This window comes from Clinocottus analis, unplaced genomic scaffold, assembly GCF_023055335.1.
Source record: "Clinocottus analis isolate CAN_PGR_092001 unplaced genomic scaffold, fCliAna1.0.p SCAF_4, whole genome shotgun sequence".
Classification (NCBI taxonomy): Eukaryota; Metazoa; Chordata; class Actinopteri; order Perciformes; family Cottidae; genus Clinocottus; species Clinocottus analis.
This window is the reverse complement of record NW_027176153.1, coordinates 13,060,548-13,083,205: the sequence shown is the minus strand read 5'-3', so window position 1 is coordinate 13,083,205 and position 22,658 is coordinate 13,060,548. Positions and strand designations below refer to the sequence as shown.

The window sequence follows — 22,658 nt, the reverse complement described above, 5'->3', positions numbered from 1 at the left end:
TTTCTCTATTCCTGCCCTTGTTTATCTGACATGCTACATCAGAGCCTCGGCAGGCCTGCCTCCATTTAGATCTCCATTTATAGCGTTGAGGATGAATTATTAAAATTACCAGGAGATGTTTTGTTTTTTTTGCTTCTCTTTTCATAAAATTGAGGTGAACAGAGAAATTACAATGACTCTAATCATCGCTGCAATTCCCTGCCATGAAAACAAAAGCTCGTACAAGATGGAAAACCAGGTAATGGATGCGTGGACCGAGGCACACAATGAAGCCAACCGAAGACAGGTTTTTTAAAATGGAAATGGAGAGACTGACGGGTGCTTTTGAAAAGACCGACCAGTGGTGACGCACATCAGATGCACTTTTCAGTCTGGCAGGGACAGAAGGAGAGGAGTCTGCTTTCAAATAGATGTGTCATGGTGTTGAAGGTTGATGTTACGTCTTCATGAGTGTGTTAATGTTTATGGTAAGAGGGGTCAATGTAGCACTTGGTAACCCACCTATAACAACCATCTACGCTTCATTCTCATCCTTAAGGCCATGCTCGGCTTTCTTCCAGCAAGACATGCTGTTGAGCACCACTATTCTGTTCGGATCTTAGGTTGAGTTAGACAGGCATTTGTAGTATGCATACTACATTATATATATTCTACATGCTTAGGTTCAGGTAAGAGGATCAAGGGTGGCTAACATAGAAAACAGCTTAGTGCTAGATAGCTATTAATTAAAATATTGTTGCTTGGTCTTCACCTTGAATGCATTTTCCTGGGTTTCTCAGTACTTCTCAGTGCATGTACTTAAAAGTTGAATGATTAGCCCAAGTGGAAAATCTTTGAATTTTGTGTGTGCACTTGATGGAATAATTATCTGCTTTTGGTCTGTCAAATTTCGTTGGATCTGCCGACTCAGAACATGCTTTACTGAAGATGTAATACATATATTTGTATATACTGGTTCCATTTAGTTTGATACCATTTAGTTTGATACCATTGTTAGGGATGGTGCTCGACTCCAAATCAAAACAAAGTGAATGCTATCATTACCAACATTATCAAGAAACTGGTTCATACCATATTATGAAACCCTTCAATAAACCAGAAATCTCCAAAGACATGAATCAGAATATGAATTGTTGAGTCACAAAATAAAGATGAATGTTATTTTATGAAGTGCTTTGAATGCCATTTTAATGGCCCTTCATCTTGCAGAATAGTTGGACAGGTTTTAAGCGGATCATAACAAAGGCAATCAGGGTGTGCAAATGGCGCCAGGAAATAATGTAAATGTTAAACAGATGGCCTACGTGTACAGTGTTTGCATTTAAACAGAGTTTAGATCAACGCATACTGCCAAGCCAGAACAAACAGCAGGTGTCTCTCCGGTTTGCAGGTAAACATGCCTATTTTACAAGCTGACAGGAAGTGCCGAGTCAGCTAGACGTAGATGTCCAGGGATGTTCTAGAGATATTAGCATTCAGCCCTCACTGCTAAAGGCTAATGCGCAGACACAGCAAATAATGTTTTTTTTTTATACAACTTGTTTTTTTTAGTCTGTGAAATATGTTTGTATTGCTCTGTAAAGTACATTTTATATTTAATTGTTTTATTTTTTTCTTTAAGTTCCAGGGACAAGTTTCCATTTAAAAGAGCACACAAAACAAAAAAGGGTGCATTGAAAAGGAAATCCATGGCCTGACAAGACACCATGATTTTAAATATGAGTTCAAAGTAAGCTATACTCGGTGGATGCATCACATAATCTATGTTGGACTCTCAATCTCTTTAGGGTTTATGTAAATGTAGCCTTATGTGGATATAAAAGGAAGTATAGAATCAAATGAATGACTTTAGACAGACTGGATGGTACCAACCTTAAGAGGAGGGACAGGTAGAGGTTTATTGTCCTTGTCCAGGGAGATGAAGGAGAAGAAGGCCGAGACAGCGCGATATTTATCTGGCTCCACCAGCGAGGAAGCGTCGACCAACACTTCAATTTCCATAGACTTGTTACTGACAAATGTGAGCCGCCCCGTCACCGTCACCACACAGCCTGGTGGAAATGAAGAAAAAGAGGAGAAAAATATGTTTGACATTCATGCAGTACACTGGTTTAATGTTTTAGAATCCTCCTGTTTGATTGAAGCTACTCTGTCCTCCAGCCATCTATAGATAATTAATAGTGTTGTCACACTAAAATGACGAATGAAGTTTGAATTCACCTGAAAACTTTGAGTGAACACAATAATAGTGACTAATATTAATGCTAAACTGACTGGTATAATGGTATAGTCAGCCGAGGAAAACGCAGGTTCTACTCTGGCAAACTACTTCACAACGTTGCATCATAAACTTATTTAAGTCAGTTCCACATCGGGAGTCAGCAGAGTGAAGCAGGGCGCTGATCTCTGGCTAGAAGCGCTGAACAACTACAGCCAAACACTCTCTCCTGCGGCTACGGTAAGCTGTTCGGATGAATACAAAGTAGGACCTTTACAATGAAGCTATACAAATAATACTTATGTGCTTAATTAAAGTAACACAGATAAGTTAGAAAACATGGGACGAATTATGTTGCATTGCAGTCAAAATCTTTAAAGGGTTTTTAATGTTTACAACCACACAAAAAGGCCACATGTGCACTGCTGCAGATCATTCACTAGCCTTTCTTTTGATGTCATCCGGACCTCATCAAAAATAAGTGCGCTTCTCCTTTTTGTCACTGTAGGTAGGGATACAAAAAAATAAAAGTAAACCATAGGACTGGGCATTGCCGGCAGGTTTCTTTATTCTATTTCATGTGCTTGTACTGCTTCATTACTGCTGTTGCCATAGAGACGAGAAAATAGGTATTATCCATGCAGTCTGAGACGGATCTGGAGTCTATGACTGAGACCTTATGAAACAGCACAGGATAATGAAATATATGTATGGAAAAAAAATGGAAAAAAGCTTTTAATTCTCAGAAAATTAGATTGTAAAATGTCAATATTGTTCGTTGATGAACTCTTCACTGGTGCAGCAGACTGAGATTAAAGGCTGACTCCACCATAAAAAAAGACAACATTGACTGCTTAAATAATTAAATCAACCTATGTTTACAGCTCTTGCGGTTCATGCAGATAATGGCTGCACTGTGTCCGTTGCGATGCAGAAGCGTCGCCACACAAGAGAGGATGATGGTGAACAAAGTGTGTGACTTTGACATCAGAGATTAAGGTTTTTTTCCAGTCTCCTGCTGACATTTTGTTTGGTCGTAACCATTACACCGAGTTTAACCTTAACCATGACCACAAACCTCAACCCAATTGTGTTATGTTGTTGAGACTTGTCCTTAACCATTACAGCAGATCAGAAAATGCTCATAATTTATTTGTAACATACGGTTTGTTTTGAAGGCGCTGATAAACATCCTGCTTTGTCATAAAAGGTTTGAGTAGATTTTAAGATAAGATAAGATAGCCCTTTATTAGTCCTTCAGTGGGTAAATTATGGGATTGAAGCAGCCCTTATTCACAGTAAGTAGAGATAAAGATCAAGTAATATAAACAGTTGAACATTATTAAAAACACAATTTAAAAATTAAACAGTAAGGAACAAAAATATGAAATATACAGATGGAATAAAAATAAATAGTAAAAAATGTGTATAAAAGTGTAAAAGTATTACAAAAATATTACAACAAGTGAATTTTCAGAGACGTGGAAGAGTTTACATGTGCCAATGTAATTAATTTGTTAAAAATCATCTGTGTGTGTGTGTGTGTGTGCATGAGTGTGTGTGGAGACTGCTGGAGAAAATGTGGAGAGAAAACTATATCTCATTGTCCAAAAGTAACCCAATAAGTACTGAAAATTCTCAGTCATATTAACACATACTTAATTGAAGTGTGAGGTGGGAAGCACTATAGCAAATGCTACACGAACTGTTACTACATTTCTGTTGCTGCCTTTAGCTACTGCTCATGATTTCTTTTGAACAACCATCCCTTGGCAACTTTTCAAAATCAAAGTGTAAGAATACTTCTGGCCATTCTCTTACTTGTTTTACATGTTACTGCCGGGAGCGACTTCAAGAGTCATTCAGGTAAATTATCTCTGGCACAGATGTATTAGGCTCAATAAAGCAAGCGCTGCTCAATGACATTACACACAAAAATGAGGCTTGATGAGATTCTTTCTTTTTAAAAGGCCTTCATGATTAATAATTGATTTAGAGAGTAGAACTTGGACATGTGCAGCGTTGAAGGTCAGCCAACCTGAAAAACTGAGTCTCATCTCAGAGGAGCTGTTTGATAAAGCTACTCTGCTGTGAGGAGAGTCCATGCCAGAGCCTCGTGTTGTACACACAAAGCTGAAGTTGTAACGCCTTCTCGCCATGGATTTGCCATTTTAACGACAGTCTGCGTGAGTAGAGTTACGTCTTTTCTTTTACTCTGAGTAATTGGACCAAAGTGAATATTTTTCTCAGGTTGTAAAAGACATTCTATCAACATTTTTTTTTTGAATGACCAGAGAAGACGACAAAAAAGGGAACAATGCAATGCAGGTGAAATAACTCACTTCCGACAACTTCTCCAGAAACACATTAGGGCGACAAAAATGTTTCTTTTGTTGCTGAGAATCAAATAAAATGTCTCATGTTCAGACACACACTGTACTTTTACTCCAACCCAAGATACCTGTTATCTCGCTCACTTTTAGCAGTTCCTTTTCTCTCCGTAAAATATATCTTTTCAGTGTTGTGCCTTTCTTCTACTTCTTTGTACCACTGGGCATTTTGCTGTAGTGAATAATGGAGAAGAACAACGAATGAACGCTCCTGTGGAACATCAATGGCCAGCACCTCACTACAAAATAATACACATCATTGTTCAGGGGCGTAGAGGGAGGAAATTAAACACCTTTCTGTGGAGGAGCAGAACATCAGAAGACTACTGAACAAGTCACTCACAAATTGTTACATGACTGCAGCCATTTTGTAATGTTCAGCAGGCTCTAGGTCATAGGTGTCAAACTTAAGGCACGTGGGCCAAATCCGGCCCGCCAGGGGGTCCAGTCCAACAGAAAAAAAGAATATATATATAAATATATATATATATATATATATATATATATATATATATATATATATATATATATATATATATATATATATAAATAAAGCGTGGGAATCTGCAGAGGAGAGCCCAGGTAGATAAACAGAGGGCTGATGTCTGAATTTTTGGTCTTTATGTTTCTAGTTGATTGTTGAACGACCTTGAAATAGGTTTTATCATCCAAAAACCTTCACCAATGATTTAAACATAGAGAAATATTGTCGTTATTTATGCGTTATTATGCTGTGATTTTACTGGTCCGGCCCACTTCAGATCAAAATGGGCCGCGTGTGGCCCCTTCACTAAAATGAGTTTGAATTTGTCGCAGCTTCTCTCAGGCTGGAGTTTGACACCAAGTGCAAGAGCCAAATTAAAAAGGTTAACTATTCATACGTCTTTGCGACAGCAAATCCATCCACTCAACATAAATGTCATATTAGTGGGACATTGATGCTTTAGCCCTCGCACGTTTGGTCTAAAAACATGCAAAGGAAAAGTGTCACGGACAAGATATTCAAAAACTATGAATGCAAAAGACAGAGGAAAACCGTCATAGTAAATTAGCTGGGAAATGAGCAGTAAGATGGATTATGATAGGAATAGACATTAGTAAATAAAAATTCAGCACTATCATATAACTCTTGCTCAACTTAGTTGAATAATTTGTTTATTCGCACAAATGCAATGATCATTATTTTAATCAATTCATTACATCTTCCTTAATTATGTCTGTTGACATTATCCATGCATTCACTAACCCTTCCATCCCACTACATTCAACTAATTTCTCTATCATAATTTGTTTGCTTTTTCAGTTCAGATGTTCAGATGTACTGAATAAATTACATTTTAGTTTTTGTTCTGCTTTTGCATTGGTAATGCATGCACCCACACACTGCTTTAAACTATGGTGCCATCTTCCTCTTCATTTCACTAAATCAAGCTCATGAATATATTGTTTAGCTTTGTCACACAGCATGGAAGATAAGATGTGACTGTGGTGGTAAATTAGGTGGCATATATCACCTTTACAGTACTGTGTGCTCAGAATACATGTAATTAAACAAGCTTTCTGATTTGGCAACTGTTTCCATGCAGCTCGTTGGAATATACACGACTCCAGGTATTCATTTAGAATATTAATATAAGTTAAGTATTGTTTAAAGACATGCTTTTATGTAAACACACATGTTCCAGTAAAAAAAAAATACAAGCATACTTCCCTTTAACATCTGGGATCATAATTGATATGAATTTGCAAATGAAGACATTTGAAGTTGCTTTGTTCATTCTCAAACAAAGCATTTTTTTTTTTCTGCCGTTAAAATTCAGGTCTTGTGTTTCTTCTCTCGGATGATAATTGTTTGCATTGTAAACCAGTGACATTCTGCTGCTGGACCCCATGAGTCTGACAATCTATGCAATTAGCTAAGTGGACTGTTCTGGCTTTACACAGCGGGACCTCCAAAAACCTCTCAACAAATGACCTGAACATCCTCCGCATCATGTCATGTGGAGCCACAAACCTCGGTCTATTAAATATTTTTGGGTCTTGATGTCCAATGTTGTTTTATTTCATGTTCATTTTACCTGCTGGTGTGTGGTCCTCAATTCCTCACACAGGTTTGTGTTGAACCTGAGCCGTGATTGTCTATTATTTTTGAGATACAATTAAGTCAACTTATTTTTTAAATCACCTTGAAAATACATGAATTGGGCTTTACAAAAGTGTTTGCTGTTTAATGTTTTTTTTTACTTGGTCTTTTTCATCCAGCTAGCTTTTACATTAAATGGAAAAATAGTTATTCATGAATTTAATAACGAGGGGTTAAAACACAACAAAGCATGGCGTAAACCAGCAAAGCTACAGTCGAGGTTGAAGTCAAACATTAAAGGATCCATTAAACTGTTTGACTTCAACCTCGACTGCAGCTGTGCTGAAAATATCTGAAAGCCATGTCATAATATCTACATTTAGCTTGATGTAATAAATTATGGAAAGGAATTTTTTTTTTTTTTTTATAAAACAAAAAAATAGAAGCACAGCCCACAATGCCAGTAGCTGTTTTTTGTTTTTGTTTTGATCCTTGACCATTCTTTTCCTAAGCACATCACTTGCGGTTTTTTTTTTTACTACCTTGAGCAAAATGGGAAATCTACTGGTGACATAACACCTAAGTCCCTGTGGAAGCCAGGGGACATCATGTCACCACCACCACCTAAACTCAGAGGACAGATGGTGGCAGCAACTGGAGCGACGAGAAGCAGCTGAAAGATGTGGACACGAATCTGAACCCATCTGTACCGTTTTTGCTCCTGAAACACAGGAATGTGTGTTTTAAATGTTTTACGGTCCCCTCGCTAAAAAATCCTTTTCAGCCACTAACTCTTTCCTCAGACCTCCTTGAAAAAAGAAACATTTTTGGATTGAGTGAATTATCCTGCTTGAATAAAGGCACCTGTATTTGAAAACACGTGAGCTGTAACTGCCGTAGACTCACAGCTGACCAAGTACACTTGAAAAACTAAAGTACATGACATTTTCTTTCCACTTTATAATTTAACATTAGGGAGAGATGTAGCTGGCCCATTGTTAACGTAATCCAGAGATAATCATAACATCAGAATGTTAGCATTGGATGTCGTGATCACATCATCTCTAGCGCATGAATAGACAGAACAGACACAGAGCTGAGAAAATCTGAAGTCCATGAATGTAACACACTGTTCTACACCACTTTGAAGAGGCTGCTGTCATATTTCACATATTTAGATTCCATGAAAGCCTAATGAACGCAACAAATGATCATTTGCTTCAAAATCGAAAGAGCCGTTCGCCCTTCAAAATTTTGTAATAATAATTATTTCAAAAGCATTTAAATCTGACTACTCAAGTTCTATACGTCCGGAGTCAAGAGCTCCACAAGGCCAGCAAGACGACCTGATAAGGTAATTCAGCAGTAGAATACATGTTATTAATAACATTATAAGTCTATGATGAAACAAGTACAGTATGTTTAATTATAACACTCTAGTTCTGATCTAGTTTGTCTGTGAGTGTGTATCTGTATGGGTATGTTGGTTCTTTTGGATTTATGTACTTCATCTTTCCTGAAAAACACTTTACACTACTTTACTTTACTTTACACTACACTACACTACACACAGTTTGAACAACTCTGTTGTTCAAACTGTGTTGCAAATGAAGCCTTTAACCTAGCGTTCAACTTTGAGAATGGAAACGCTGTATATATATATATATATATTACTATAACACTAGAGTGAGGAGACAATTTCTTTCTCATTAAGATGTCAGGCCAAGTGGATAATAGTGTTGTCAAAATCCTAGAATTATCTTTAAATGAGAGGCTTAGAATATGTCCATATGGAGGGCGAGAGTTGTTAAAAATACAGTATCAATAATATCTCACTTGACTCTAAGCGGTTTCCTCACAACAGTGAGGAAACCGCTTGGAGTGAAAGCCTCGTAATGGAAAATGTTAAATCATAACAATGCTATGTTTTCCAGATGTAGCAGCAGCCCAACAAAACAAAACAGGTCTTGATTAGCAACAGTGTGACAGCTGTTGATGTTGGCTAGCTAGCTCAATTTAAAACAGCACTGTCTGAGGCGGAATTTATAGACCGCTGAGTTTTTCCACATCATCATGTAATTAGTTTCTTTGAGAGTGCAGTTTATTAATGGACAAGTGGCAAAAGTTAAAGAAAAGCAAACGGTATATCTTTTGGAGGTACATATCCATCAACCGGTGGAAAACCTATGTATCAGGGACTTAAAGCTCTGAGCGTATTGTCCATCTCATCCTCACCTTTGTTGATCTTGCGATGGAAGTTGATTGCATCCACAGAGGCCGTGACAATGTTGGTGTTGCAGTGCCGAGCTGCCACAATGCCGGCAACCTCATCCATCAGCTTCATAGTCACACCTATTCAAGACACACAAACACAGTTTGACTTTTGTAAGATATTCACAAGCCATAGTGGGGGATTCATGGAGCTTATATGTCTACTATACTGTTGAATAGTCTTTTGTCTTTGTTCACTCTCTGATGTAAAACAAACAATTTGTCCTATATAATAACAGCACATTATCACAAAATACCATCCAGTATGTTTGATGTATTTGTTCGTTTGACTAATAAGTAGATGGGAGATAAGTACTGCTAACTCAACCCGAGAAAACGTTTTAATATCATGTTCTCTCCCCTTGTATTAATAAAACACTCGGTCATGTAATTTAAGTCTTAACCAATACTAAGTACAGATCTATGACAGTTGAGCAAACACAATACAACACTATAGATAAAAATTACCTTTTTCGCGAATCTAATGTAATAAAAGTACAAGTTGTGACAGTCAAAAGCTCCAGAACAAGCCTATGGGGGCCTTTGAGTGGAGATTTCTTTGTCAACTGCTGTTTCAAGGTCAAGAATGAACCAACACTGACCGTAATCTATAATTATGCACTTGTGCAACTTCAAATATCGAAACAGCAACTCATCATCGATGGAACATCACACACTCTCTTTAAATCCCAACAAGCCTCCAGTCATTGCGTTGGAGAGACTCTTCGTCATATTTGAGACACTAATTGACTGAGATGAGATTGTTTGACGCAAAAGCTAATAGGTTCCCTGATGCAATCAGGAAACTGCACACCTGCCGCTTAATTATAAATGAGTTTCCCCCACATTAGCTTCTCATCCAGACTCATCAGTCCACTGTCGAGCCAACAAGAAGTGTTTCAAACAATGTTATGAATGCTTTCGTAAACATAAACATTAATACGCAGCATAATCCAGGTGATTATTTTTCCTTAGACACAGTCTTTACCAGGACATTGACAGCATCAGTAATTTGTCCTTACGTTTGAATGACCTCTGTTTACGCTTTCCTTAAAAGCAAACTCTTGCAAAAAACACCGTCACAGAAAGTCCAAGGAGGAGTCGGTGTGTTGAGCATACAAAGTATGTGACTTTGAAACAAGAGGCGTACGCAGGTTTCTTATAAAGGAGTAGTATGACATTTGGAGTAATACGCTTATTTAATTTCTTGTCAAGAGTAAGATGTGAAGATTGATGACATTCTCCATGAATAATAAACAAATGTGCAAATATTCCACATTGAGGTTTTCCTGGAAGGTTATGCGCTGGATCCAGGAGAGAGTCCAGGAAATGACTGATCCAAGATATAATCCAGAAGAAGCTCACAGAAAGTGGCCAAAGTTACAGTGAAGTAACATCATGCATCCTTCTGCAGCCTATTAACAACACTGCTGGACAAGTTTTGGAGAGGAACATGTATCAGTGTAACCCGTGGATAGTCACATATAACTAAGTGTCACAAAGTTAAATGCTTGACTGAAAGCATTTGGAACATGATGAGCATATAGATCCTGATAATGCAGCATGAGAAATCTAAGCATACCAGCGCCTCAATACATGGCCTTCATCTGAAGAAGAAATGGTGATTGTTGATTTATTTTTTACTCTGCCACAAGGACTTAACACAATTGGCATCCAAACCAACAGGAAGTGAGTTTTTAAAAAGATACATTAAAAAGATACATTTTTGATAAAAGTATAAGGTTTAAGAGTTGACTACATATCAAATAATCCATCATCAAAATGTTCACAGAGCACTTAAAAAAAGATTTCAAGAGAAATTTAACACTCAAGAAATCCGTTGCAATTACAGGCTGAAGGGGACACACTGCAGCCATGACAGGACAAACAACTGTTTCCTTCACACATGACACAATCATGTGTGAAGGAAACAGTTGTTTGTGGGTTTCTCACAGAAATTGGGTAATCTTGTCTCGTGTGGGTGGGTTGAATGACAAAAGCGAGGAGGGTGGCATCTGTTTGTCACGTTGGAGAACGAGTGTGTGTGTGTGTGTGTGTGTGTGTGTGTGTGTGTGTGTGTGTGTGTCTAATGTGCTTGTGTTTAGTGTTTGTGAACGTATGCTTATTTAAAGATATGCAGATCCTTCACTAGACACTCCAGTTGCCCCAATCGTTGCTTTTTGTATCTCTCAGGCTCCAGAGAATCAATAAGTCTGCTAGTTGATGGCGAGTTCGGCTCCCAAAGGCTCCTACCATCTGCACTGTGTGGCTCTATTTATGACAGCCAAATGTGTGGGAGTACAAACAGAATGTGCTGCTTGCTCCCAAATGTGGCATTCAGTGTAAAAATGGGGCTGCTGAGTTGATTAAACATGGCATTACTTTGACATCGTCTTATTCCCAAATGACCAGACCATCACTTCCACCAAGTGATGCAGACAACAATAATACATACAAAGGTTTAATATAGAAAGTACATCTGTTTGTTTTTGCCATGTGAAACTTTGTCAGAGCTAAAAGAAAATGCACTTATATTTCCCACTATTTCAAAATAGAAAATGTCTTGATGCTCCAAAACAGGGGTGTCAAACATAAGGCCGGATCTGGCCCGCCAGGGGTTTCAGTCCAACAGAAGAAATATATGTTTCTTTATGTTTCCAGTTGATTTTTGAAAGACCTTGAAATAGGTTTTATCATCCAAAAACCTTCACCAATGATTTAAACATAGAAAAACATTGTTGTTATTCATGCGTTATTATGCTGTGATTTTACTGGTCCAGCCCACGTGAGATCAAAAAGGGCAGCATGTGGCCCCCTCACTAAAATGAGTTTGACACCCCTGTAATCAAACTCTGCTAATATGGGATTGTATCGCCAAACTCAGGTCTGGCTGTGTGAGAGTGACAGATTGTTCAGTCCATCACATGAGAGGCATCTTGAACTAAAACCCTGTTGATCCAGGAGGGAGAAGCATTCAAAACGCTCTCTGATAAAGACTCATAATGTGGCCACAGTTGGGAAAGGTGACAACAGCATGTCCGGCTTAAAGTGCGTGGACAAAGAAATTCATCACGTTCCTCCATAAGTCTGTTGTGAAGCAATTTCCAAAACCCATCTGGATCCTTTTTTTAAAAAAAAGTATCCATACCCGCTATGTTGTGAAAATTGATGGGATCTCACCTAAGATTGAAAATCCCTCCTGGGTACAAGGCGAAGCAGGCTGCTGCTATTCAAAGTCTGAAGGGGTCATGTCTGAACGTGTACCACTGAGAGGAGATGAATTGTGACCTGACAAGATGGTGAAATTTAATGTAAACACTGAATTACGCTAAACTGAATAAAATAAATGTCAAGGCACCTGCTGATGATTTAAAACTCGAGTATGAAATATGCTGACTTTTAAAATATTGACATGCTAAGAGGTGCAATAACAAAGTTATAGTATATCTTAATGAGGCTAAAATTAATATATAAGGGTGTTGCTTATCTTGATGAACCCACGACAAACTCTGCAGTTTTACCTGAACTCTACTTTAAAGCTAATTGTTGTGGTATTCAGGTCTGCAACTTTCGTGTTTTTGTTAAATCGCATTGCTCTCGTCAGCATTGTTTTCAGCCGTAGCCGGCAGCTGTTTTTGGAGGAATAAATTCCATGAACCCACAAGCTCAGCACCAAACAGCAGATGAACATAATATACAACTAGCTGGTAACATAGTTGAGCAATCAGCAACTAAAGAACCATAATTTAGCCTCAGGTGTTGGTGGAGACCGAAACAGAGCTAAATGAAAGGAAACAGAAGACTCCAAATGAATGATAATGTTTCTCAGTATCTGTTGGATGCATATGAGACCGTTCAGAAGTGTCGAAAAACGTGTGGAAAATACCATCTGCAACGCTTTCATCTTTTGATCCAAGGTGCTTGAAAGGTTGTGCTACTGACGTTACTAAGCAACCAAAACCTGTCCGCTGCGAAGAAGATGTTGATGACGAAGTTCCAGTCATTAAGGAGTAAACTAAATCAAGTCCAAACAAAAACAAATGGATTCCCAGCACCAATAATCACTCACAGTAGTTACACTTTAAGTGTCTTTGTCAGTTCGGCTGACTTTTCAACACAACATCTCAGCAGAGAGTCGTCAAAGCTCTGAGCACCCCTGTGCTAAAATTAACAATTTCTTCATATATTTGAATAGAAAATATATGGGCAGGTTGTGATTGGTTGTTTTTTCTTCTATGACATGAGGTGCATGCTGTCGCATTCCCAAAGTTGAACTGTTTTATCTCAGCCGGCAGGCTGTGTCACTGTGTCACTATCCCTTTAAAACACACCTACCGTAAAAAGAAATACAGAATGTGAAAGGCCCCTAAATAGGTGACTGTTTACAGACAGATTCTCCATGTCAACTTAAAAAGTGAATGTTGTTTAAAAAGAAAATCTGTAATAAAAGTAATATTTTTATCATTCATCTCGACTAGATTGTAAAAACCTACATTAATATGGTGTCGTGTTAAAGTCTTCTTTTTGAGGCGTGAACTCACTGATGGATGGTCGTGCACGCTACAATAATAAAGCCTGGTTTCCAATGGGTATATTAAATTGAACCATCTCTTTCTCGTGGGACTGATATGGTCCAGTACTTGGTCCAGCACCCTCTGGAAGCTGTCCCCGAAACAATCTATTGTAAAAGTTTAGGTCTAACAGAATGAACAGAAACAAGTTTAACAGAACAGTCCTATTTACTATGAAGAAGCTAGGTTAAGCTGTCATAAACAACATATTGCTCTTGCCTTTTAAACACAAATCCAGTTTTGTGTCTTTATCTCAGCAGTTCTTGGAGAGAAGATCAGCTCTGGTAGCAGCAGACACGCTGCGGCTGATAAGCTCTGATGATATTAATCCTTGAAACAAAGTGACCTCGCATTTTTGAGATTTTCTCTCATTTGATCCTCCATTTGCAAACATTGAATGGTTGGAATTAGATTATATTTAATCTGTTTCTTTGTAATAGCATGAGGGCTCTTATCAGAATGAAACCAGCTTTAGGAGGTCATTCTGGGTAAATTAAATAATTATCAAAGGGATGGGGGGAAAGCCCCAGTCAGTACACGATATGACGTGAATTATAACGTGGTAAATGATAGACTGCAAGTCAAGAATATCAATTGTATAGTTTGATATGAACTTTAGAACTTTGGAAGAAAATAATAAATGAAAGTGCATTAAGGACTTGGTTATTTGCGGGTTGGATTGTGACTTTCTGAAGGACATTGAGACAGTGTTGCAGTGAGAGTGGGCTCCTGTGATCTTGTGTTAGCAGCTCTCCAGATGCCTTGTGAAAACGAGGCTGGTAGGTGTGGGGGGATAATTACCCCAGTTTGCTCACTCTTCTTCACTTTACTCCTCCTTCCCGCGGCCTAAAAGTAGCTGTAGTTAAAAGCTGACCGTTGGTTTAAAAAAATAAATAAATTGAGTTGGTTATTTTTCATCACCATACATTTGTCACATCGTTGGAGAAAGCTTCAGCCATTCCCAAAATTGGTTCATTAGCATTTCTTAATTTCAAAGAGGAATATTAACATTTCCTTCAGCTGGAAAAGGACATGTGTATGTGGTGTATTGCGGTCTGAATTTTAGTTAACTTTACAGATTCTCAATTAAGCCTTTAGTTCAAGTGCCAAATCATGACAAGAGTGCATTAATACTGTAAGATTTTTTTTTCTAAAACTCCAATAATCAATATGTTCTAGATTAACATTAAATTAAGTCTACGTATTGCACACACAAGACATTAACTGAATTCCAAAAAACCTTTTAAATTGCCTAGTTTTCCTCTTCAGGTACATTTTAAGGCCACTAACAACCCATGCATAGTGACAAGCAGCTGCGACGCAAGCAGCACTTGCCTGCATACTTAGTGTGCATCTGAAATATTAACAAGTGCATCCACAAGAAGGCAGATCAGGGACAATTCAACATGGGAACATCTGCCTCGACAGTTTACAAATTTGCACAAGGCAAATAAATCTAAATAAGAAGTTAAGGAAGTTGCAATTGTGAGCAGCACGAGATATCACATATATTGTAGTAATTGTGGACTAGCTCTATTAGTTTCTTTCCAAAACGTCCTCCCACTGTTGTTGTTTGTTCGAAGTCTGCTGCTTACCTCGCCTTACATTCTTATGTGCTGCCCCCTAGTTTCATATGCTATATTGCATCATATGGACACAGTATTTATTTCTATCATCCACTTCATTTCACAAAAGAATTACAAGATTGTGCCGGATATTCAATTCATCTGGTTTACTAGAAACCTGTGACTAAAACGTTGAGCAAATCAAGTTAAGGGCCGCGCCGTCCTTGAGTATCTAAGATGCTGGTCTTTATAAATCACTACCGTCAGTGGAACAGCAAATGCAACTCCTGCAAAAACCCTCTCCTTGTACAGTGGATGTAAAAGGTTGAATGTGAGACTGCAAATGAGGACAAGCGAGGCCAAGACAGCCCTGGGCCTGGCGTTACACATTCACAGGGTGACATGGCACACTATGACTCCCTTTGCCGTAGGGTAGGAACACGAAAGGCAGAGTTGTGGGGGAGGGGTGGCGGAGGGTGGAGATGGTGTGTGTGAAGAGGAAAGACAGCTCCCTCCAAATGGGGAAAAAAGGGCAATTAGTAACCAAGTCCCTAGTGCAGCCCAGTTTGCCACAGGGGGGAGTACCTCTGTGATTAGATTCCTTCTGACGATTTCCTCAAATCTTCGCGCACAATGCTGTCCATCGGCAACAGGCATGAGAACAATGACGTGGTCTTCCGGGCAGCTCTTGTTGCAAATCAACACTGTCGACTAACTTCAAGCCCTTTTAATTACAACCAGCTCAGACACTGCACACCACACAAGTCAAAGGAGGAGAAAGTGTGAGACCAAGAGACATCGATAGCATTCGTGACCCCTTCCTCTCTCACGTTATCTCTCACCATTTGCGCAATTTACTCCTTCCATCTCCGTTCAGATCTCCCTTTCTTGGTCTTGCCCTATGCCTTTATCCACCACCAATAGGTCCCTCAATCCCAGCCCATCCTTTTCATCCCCTCCCCAACAACTGCTTTAATCATGGACGGTATCAAACGGCTGCAACTGCCTCCTAACGAGCTGTTACTATAGAAACAGCTCCTGTTAACATTACTCCCACACGTCCACATCCTCGAAGAAAGTCCCATCAGCTGCTTTTTTTGTGTGTGTATCTTACCATTCCAGCTGTGGGGAGCTTTACCAAACACCTTAACAACTGTGACTTTAATCCTGAAAATTGCAAGTGAGCGCTGTCATGGTTACCGTTGAACTGTAAGCTCCATGCACAACACAGGCCTGAGAAAATCACTGAGATACGATTCCTGTAATGGAAATTGTGTCAGATGAAGAGCTTTCAGATAAAATGAACCACTTGCTGTGATGTAAAAGGTCATCGACTCCTGCAGATTACTTTTTTAAATGTAGAGATTGGCCTTGGTAACAGTTAAACACATGGTTAATTTCTGTTAATTTGGCATTTGTTCATTTCACCACTGAAACAATTGGCTCCATTTTATGTTTGGATAGTAATGGCTTGAAATACTGTCCTGTAATACTGGGTAATACTGGGCAATAGGTACGAGGGGTTGGGTTGGGTTGCAAGGTACCCATCTCTTTTCAAAATGATAACTTAAAGTGTCCTCTTACTGTCTAACTGTCAAAAAATCCGATGAGAGAAGCTCTGAGCAGAAATAAATGATGCATTTGTCTGGATTGGCTTCAGTTACGACCGTACAGTCACAGAAACATGATCTATGGACCTTCTTCTGCCCGTGGTTTCACCTTCAGCCCATATAGCCTGTGATTGGTTGTGGTCGTTGGGCCCGTTTGTGGCTTGAAGAGCTGCAGACACTAAGAGTAACTTGACACAGGTTTGAAATCAGTGTTTCACAGCCCGCTCTGGTTGAACGTTTCTAGAATCTAATTTGGCCTTGAGGCGAACCCTCGCTGCATACCACGAGGACCCCTTCAACACACTGTTTGAGTAATTTACCGGACTGGTTTCTCATTTAACAACTTGCTCTTTTTTTGCATTCATTAAAAGAAAAAGGTAACCTTCAAGAAAAGAATATAATTGTTTTTTAAACAGTAATTATGTAAAAGAAACTCAGCCTTCTTTTTCACAGTTTTTTACAGCAGGACGAACAATGATAGACAACTGACAGCTTGGGCGGTGCCTTTTCTCTCGTATTGATTCAACATCAGTGTTTAGCACAAGAAAACAAACTGAATTAATTTTAAGACTGGTTTGAACATGATGAGTTTGTTCCGTTTTGCTTTTTGGTTCAACTCATTAGTGTCTCAGTCTCAGACGCACAATAGTGCTGTCAGATTTACTGCACGTCACAATAACCATATTCAAGTGTCTTCACTGATTTCCCTCCCATATAACTGAAACATCTCTATCATTCTGTTTCAACTACCATCCCAAATACCAGACATACCTATAGTGATTTTTTAGACATTTGTTTGATGTATTTTTTTTATAACAAATGTATATCAGTTGGTTGTTACACAGATTATATGTACTTTGCTCATTAGGTCACATGAAAACTCACACAAAACTTAATCTTAGATCAAGTTTCCTCCAGCTTTACTAATTGTGGTGTTAATGTGTCAATAGTTGGTTCTTCCAACACGCTGACATTCATGTTTTCACACGCATATTTGGTGACGTTTCAAGTTGTGACATCAGCTATTGGTCATCTAGGCTTCAACGTCATATGCTATATCAATACAAGACCATGCAGTACATTATAGTATATAGATCTTTTAAGTATTTTTATTACTTATTTACCTCTTTGAGTTTATGTTCTTTTATGTAGGCATTAGCTGCTAAAATTCTATAAAGTGTTTCCTTTGTGATTAATAAAGTACTGAAGTATTTTTATTTTAATCTACCAGGGTAGGACAAACAACCGTATCTTGTATACCAGGAGCTTTGTTTTTATACCTGCATGCCTAAATCTTTAAAGACTCTACTCATGGGTCTCTAAAAAATGTGTGCCGCTGATTCAGTATTTTATTTCTGAATCAATGTTGGTTTTGGAGGAGAGAAGGCTAGAGGTGGAGCTCGTGGAAGCAATCCCCCTTCACAAACACACACTCCTCACAAAGGTCGATCACACAAGGTCCAGTGGACATATCCCTGTCTCCCTGCATTCCTCTGTCTCAGGCAGTGACATGTTTATATACCCACTGAGCATAGACCAGGGCAGAGGACAGATAATATAGAGCCACAGTGATGGATGTGTTATTGTGCTCAGGCAGTCCCTGGCTCAACTCTGTCACACACACACACACACACACACACACACACACACACACACACACACACACACACACACACACACACACACACACACACACACACACTTGTATTTCTTCCTATCTCCCACACACACATATTGTAAATACATGGAGTGATGTAGCTTCACACGTAAATGAAAGGCAGTTGGCACACAAATAGAGATCAAATGCACAAATGCAAACATAAATTGGATGCGTTAAGAGCACACACGGAGATAGGTGCACAGATTTTTCTTAAAAAGGAAACTTAAAGTGTCAGAACATCAAATCGTCAGTCTTTTTGTTTTAATCAGACTGCAGTTGTGTCCACCTGTGGCAATCAACTGATGTTTCCATGGAAACAAGTGGTACACTTCCTTAAAAGATGAAGGAATGAGGACGACGAGCAGGGAGAGATAATGAGGTGGGCAGACGGTTAAGAATAAGCATCAGGAAAAGGAAAGTTAAGAGAGATAAAGGAAAATAATATAGTGGTAATTAATGGGCAGCGTGACGAGCTCCACGTTTTGGATCCTTTGATCTTTTCCAGCATTTACACAATTTCCAGGCTTTTTGGTCGGCATGTTGGAGACTTTCATTACATACCCAGTTGTAGGCTTTGGTCCCTCAACATCTGGCATTACAAACATTTGGAGTATTTATCAGAAATGCTTTTAACACAGTGTGCAGGCTATTCTTCGTTGATACATGAAGAAGCTGACGCCCAATCAACAAAGAAGTGGATCCGGTATGACTGTCAAATCATTTTTGACACCATTGTATTGGGCCGTGTGAGCGTCAGTGACTTAGTCAAATCTCTGGCTGGATGGATGTGATGTCACATGTTGGCCTTGCTATTACAATATGCTGCCAGTCAGGGAGAATTTGTCTCCTCACCTAAAGAGATGTTGTTTTACAGAGAAAATAATTAATAATCGTTCGCAGAGTGTATTAGCAACCACTGTTTACAATATGAACACACATTTGTGTGTGTGTGTGTGTGTGTGTGTGTGTGTGTGTGTGTGTGTGTGCGTTCCTGAAAGTTTATGTGTTTGTACATGTGCTTTATGTCTTCTAGGCTCAAGCTAAGTAGGACACTTTTTTTCGCACCACAAAAGGGGAAACACACAGTAAGCGATTAGCTTGACACTGTCATGTAGAAGTCAGTTTGCATTTCTCCAACAAGAGTATAGAAAAAAGAGGGAGCGAGAGAGGGTAAGACACAGTAGGAGAGAAAGCGAGAGCGAGCACCCTGGCTGCATGACCTGACTTGGTTATGTAAACGAAATAAGTGTAGTGAGAGCAGCGGCAGCGAACAACGGGGAACATTGCTTAATGAGCAATGGCATGTACCGAGACAGAGAGAGCAGCCGTGTGGGTGTGGGTGTGGGTGTGTGTGTGTGTGTGTGTGTGTGTGTGTGTTCTCTAAAGTACCTGCATGCTCGTTCCACATTTGTTTGTTTTAATTGGACAGATTTCTAAGTGTGCTCGCCAAATTAAAAGGGCAACCATGACTAGTCCTACACTTATCCGTCCCGCCCTGCTCTGTCCTCCTCCCATCCTGCTGTCTCGTCCCGTTCTCATTGCATCTCTTTCTCAGTCAACGTCTCTCGTCTGTCTTTCTTCCTCACTATCTGGTGTCTCTCCAATGGCCTCTTTACATAGCTGACCTCAATAGAAATGGCAGTACGAGGTAGGAATATCATGCCAGAAACAATATACCTCAAACCGATAAAAAGCATCTGTTCTGTGCTGATAAAATGTTGGATTTGTTACAGATGCAGCCAGGTTGGTTTTCATTGAGGGCTTGCTTTGTCATGTTGTTTGGGACATCAGATAAACCAAGTTTTTGGTCACAGGTGGCTAACCATCAAATCTGGATACACACCCATTACATTTAGTTGTTTATCTTGCTTTTAATCTTAGTTTTATACTTTCTGTTATATTTGCTCAATGCTTTGTTCTGCTTTTTTTTTAAAGTACTTCGCACACTTTTAGGAATCTTGATAAAATCCTGTGGAGAGGAAAAGAGCTTGGAAAGAAACAAAAAAAGACTACAGGAAGCTTCTTGCGTGCAAATAGTAAATATGTATTAAGGGTTCTGATGTACATACAGTGTTTCCATTGAAGTGCTTTTGGGTAAATGCAGAAGAAATATTTTTTTTAAAAGCCTTTTTTTTTTTAAAACCCCCATCCAAGTAACACAAATAGATTTTCTACTTAAAGATGATTGAATAGGCCCAGTCAGAAATTTTAACGAGGTCAACAGACGAGTCATCGAGGAACAATTTATGCCTTTCAGACGTCTAGCTTGTCAGCAAAGCACAGAATTGGAAATGGCATCGGCACCATCTATCCCTGTTACCAAGACCTTCTATTTCCCATTTGTTGTTCTCGTTGTCTATTTCCCGCTTCGTCCTTGTCATTCTGTTCTTCACAATTACAGCCATGCTCATAACTGCACAGAGTGCTGTCAATGCAAGTACCAAGCCCAGCAGTTATTTCAAAACGCAACAGTGCACACATGCACACAAATACAGAACAATCTCTCACTGCAATCCCATGTATTCATACTCACTCACAAAAAAACGGAGAGACATTTCCGAACAAACAACCGTTCATTCATCAATCCACTAAGGATAACTCAGTACTAACGGCCACAAAATTCTCAAGGACGTTTCTCTTTGGATTAAATTCAGCAGTATTTCTTCTTTCTGTGTTGCCACAGGACATGTTGTACTAACCCTGGTTAACCCATCCAAAAGGTTATAAAACTGTGAGGAACATTGTCAGCAATTCATAAGCAAACCTCTCAAGATGGAATAGGGGGAATAATATTGATACTGTAAACACATGAGAATGTGTACCGCATTAATTGTACATGCATTCCCTTTCCTCAAGTTCTATGTATACATCTCTTTTTCTTCTCATATAAATCCTTCTCCTTTCGCCCCACCCTTTGTGTTTGTCAACATCTCTCTGTTCTCTGCCGTAGGGGTCTCTGTTTCATCCTCCCCCCTGCAGGATTTTCATACTGCTCTGAGGACGTGGATGGTCAGGTCGGCTCCTGCCTTCAATACCAAAGAGTGTAATGCTGTTCATGAGCTCATTGTTTCACATGTGTGTGAGTGACAAAGAAATCTGACAGATACTGGAGAGAGAGAGTGACAGAGGGCGACTTGGAAACACGAGGTCCTGAAACGGCTTGTCAGCTGCCGTTAGTCCTGGATCAATCACACTTGGATAGATATGTAAAAGGAATCAACCATACCGCGTTAGGTGGGACGACCAGGACAATGAGCTGGAAGTTGGATAAAAAGCTTGGACCTACCGCCATGAACGTAGTGGTGCAACGTGCAGTCAGAGGGGCCCACCAAATGGATCAGAGTGGACTGGCTGTAACCAACGGTGTATTGTTCTGCAATCCAAACACATAAGAAGAAATGAGAAAAATAAAGTTTTTTTAAATTTTTTTTATTAAAAACCTTGCTGCTATGTATTTTGTCCAACACACCAGCACAGACATAAACTGCATGCTTCTGAATGCCTCTGCACCAAAGGTATTGTACTGACATGATTCTGGTGAAGTAAGTTAGCTTACCCTTTGGTGGATCCTCTGCGTTTGAATGCACATGACACATTTACAGAATTAGTAATAAATCTTACCTTCACAATGACAAAACACATTTACAGAGAAAATTGGTTCCTTTGGTCAACTTAAATGTTAAAGGTTTCTAGGATATGTATTGTAATGTTTAGCGGACGGCACAAGTTAGCAACAGTGCCCCGGTCATACATTAAATACTGAAAGTACACAAGGGATTCTTCACTCTTGACAGTTAACAGTATTTTACCTCAGTACTTAGCAATAACATCACAACACAATATCATTGTGAACAAGGCCTCATGATGCAGTTCATAATCACGGCACAGAGTTGTAAAAGGTGCACCAATAGTAATATTGACACAGAACACCGTGACCTGTATTATGTGTAGACCTGAATGTACTCCTGTTACGACAACCAATACACCTACTTAAATTCCTGCAAATTGATTGCACAAAAATAAATGGATATTAATTCAGACTCAAATAGGTCTTTGTATAGTACCTCGGTGTTAAGTAGAGGTGTTAGAAAATTTGCAGGTTTAACCACAATGTCACTTTTTCCGATCATATTAGAGAAAGATTTCAGCTGCTAATTGCAACTTTCCTTCAAGAGCAGGCACATTTTGTACAATGCAGGTTTCCGTTGCAAGTTAACTGCTTTCACAGGATTTTATTTGAGGCCTTTAGGGCGGGATGTTACCTGGGTTGGATGGAGGTGGCACCACCTC

At 39.2% G+C, this 22,658-nt stretch overlaps 1 protein-coding gene across 2 annotated transcripts in view; it reads right to left on the bottom strand.

Moving 5' to 3' along the window:
* acot7 (acyl-CoA thioesterase 7) overlaps positions 1 to 22,658 on the bottom strand; it is a 47,169-nt gene that overhangs the window by 7,352 nt on the left and 17,159 nt on the right. The window contains exons 5-9 of one of the 2 annotated variants that reach the window (XM_068598505.1): positions 22,631 to 22,658; positions 21,925 to 21,939; positions 21,655 to 21,741; positions 8,927 to 9,043; positions 1,873 to 2,051 (exon numbers count right to left, since the gene is read on the bottom strand). The exon at positions 22,631 to 22,658 is cut by the window's right edge and continues 87 nt beyond it. In XM_068598505.1, coding sequence (XP_068454606.1) covers positions 1,873 to 2,051; positions 8,927 to 9,043; positions 21,655 to 21,741; positions 21,925 to 21,939; positions 22,631 to 22,658 — 426 coding nt within the window. The remainder of the gene's footprint in view (positions 1 to 1,872; positions 2,052 to 8,926; positions 9,044 to 21,654; positions 21,742 to 21,924; positions 21,940 to 22,630) is intronic. The other variant, XM_068598506.1, reaches the window with a different exon arrangement.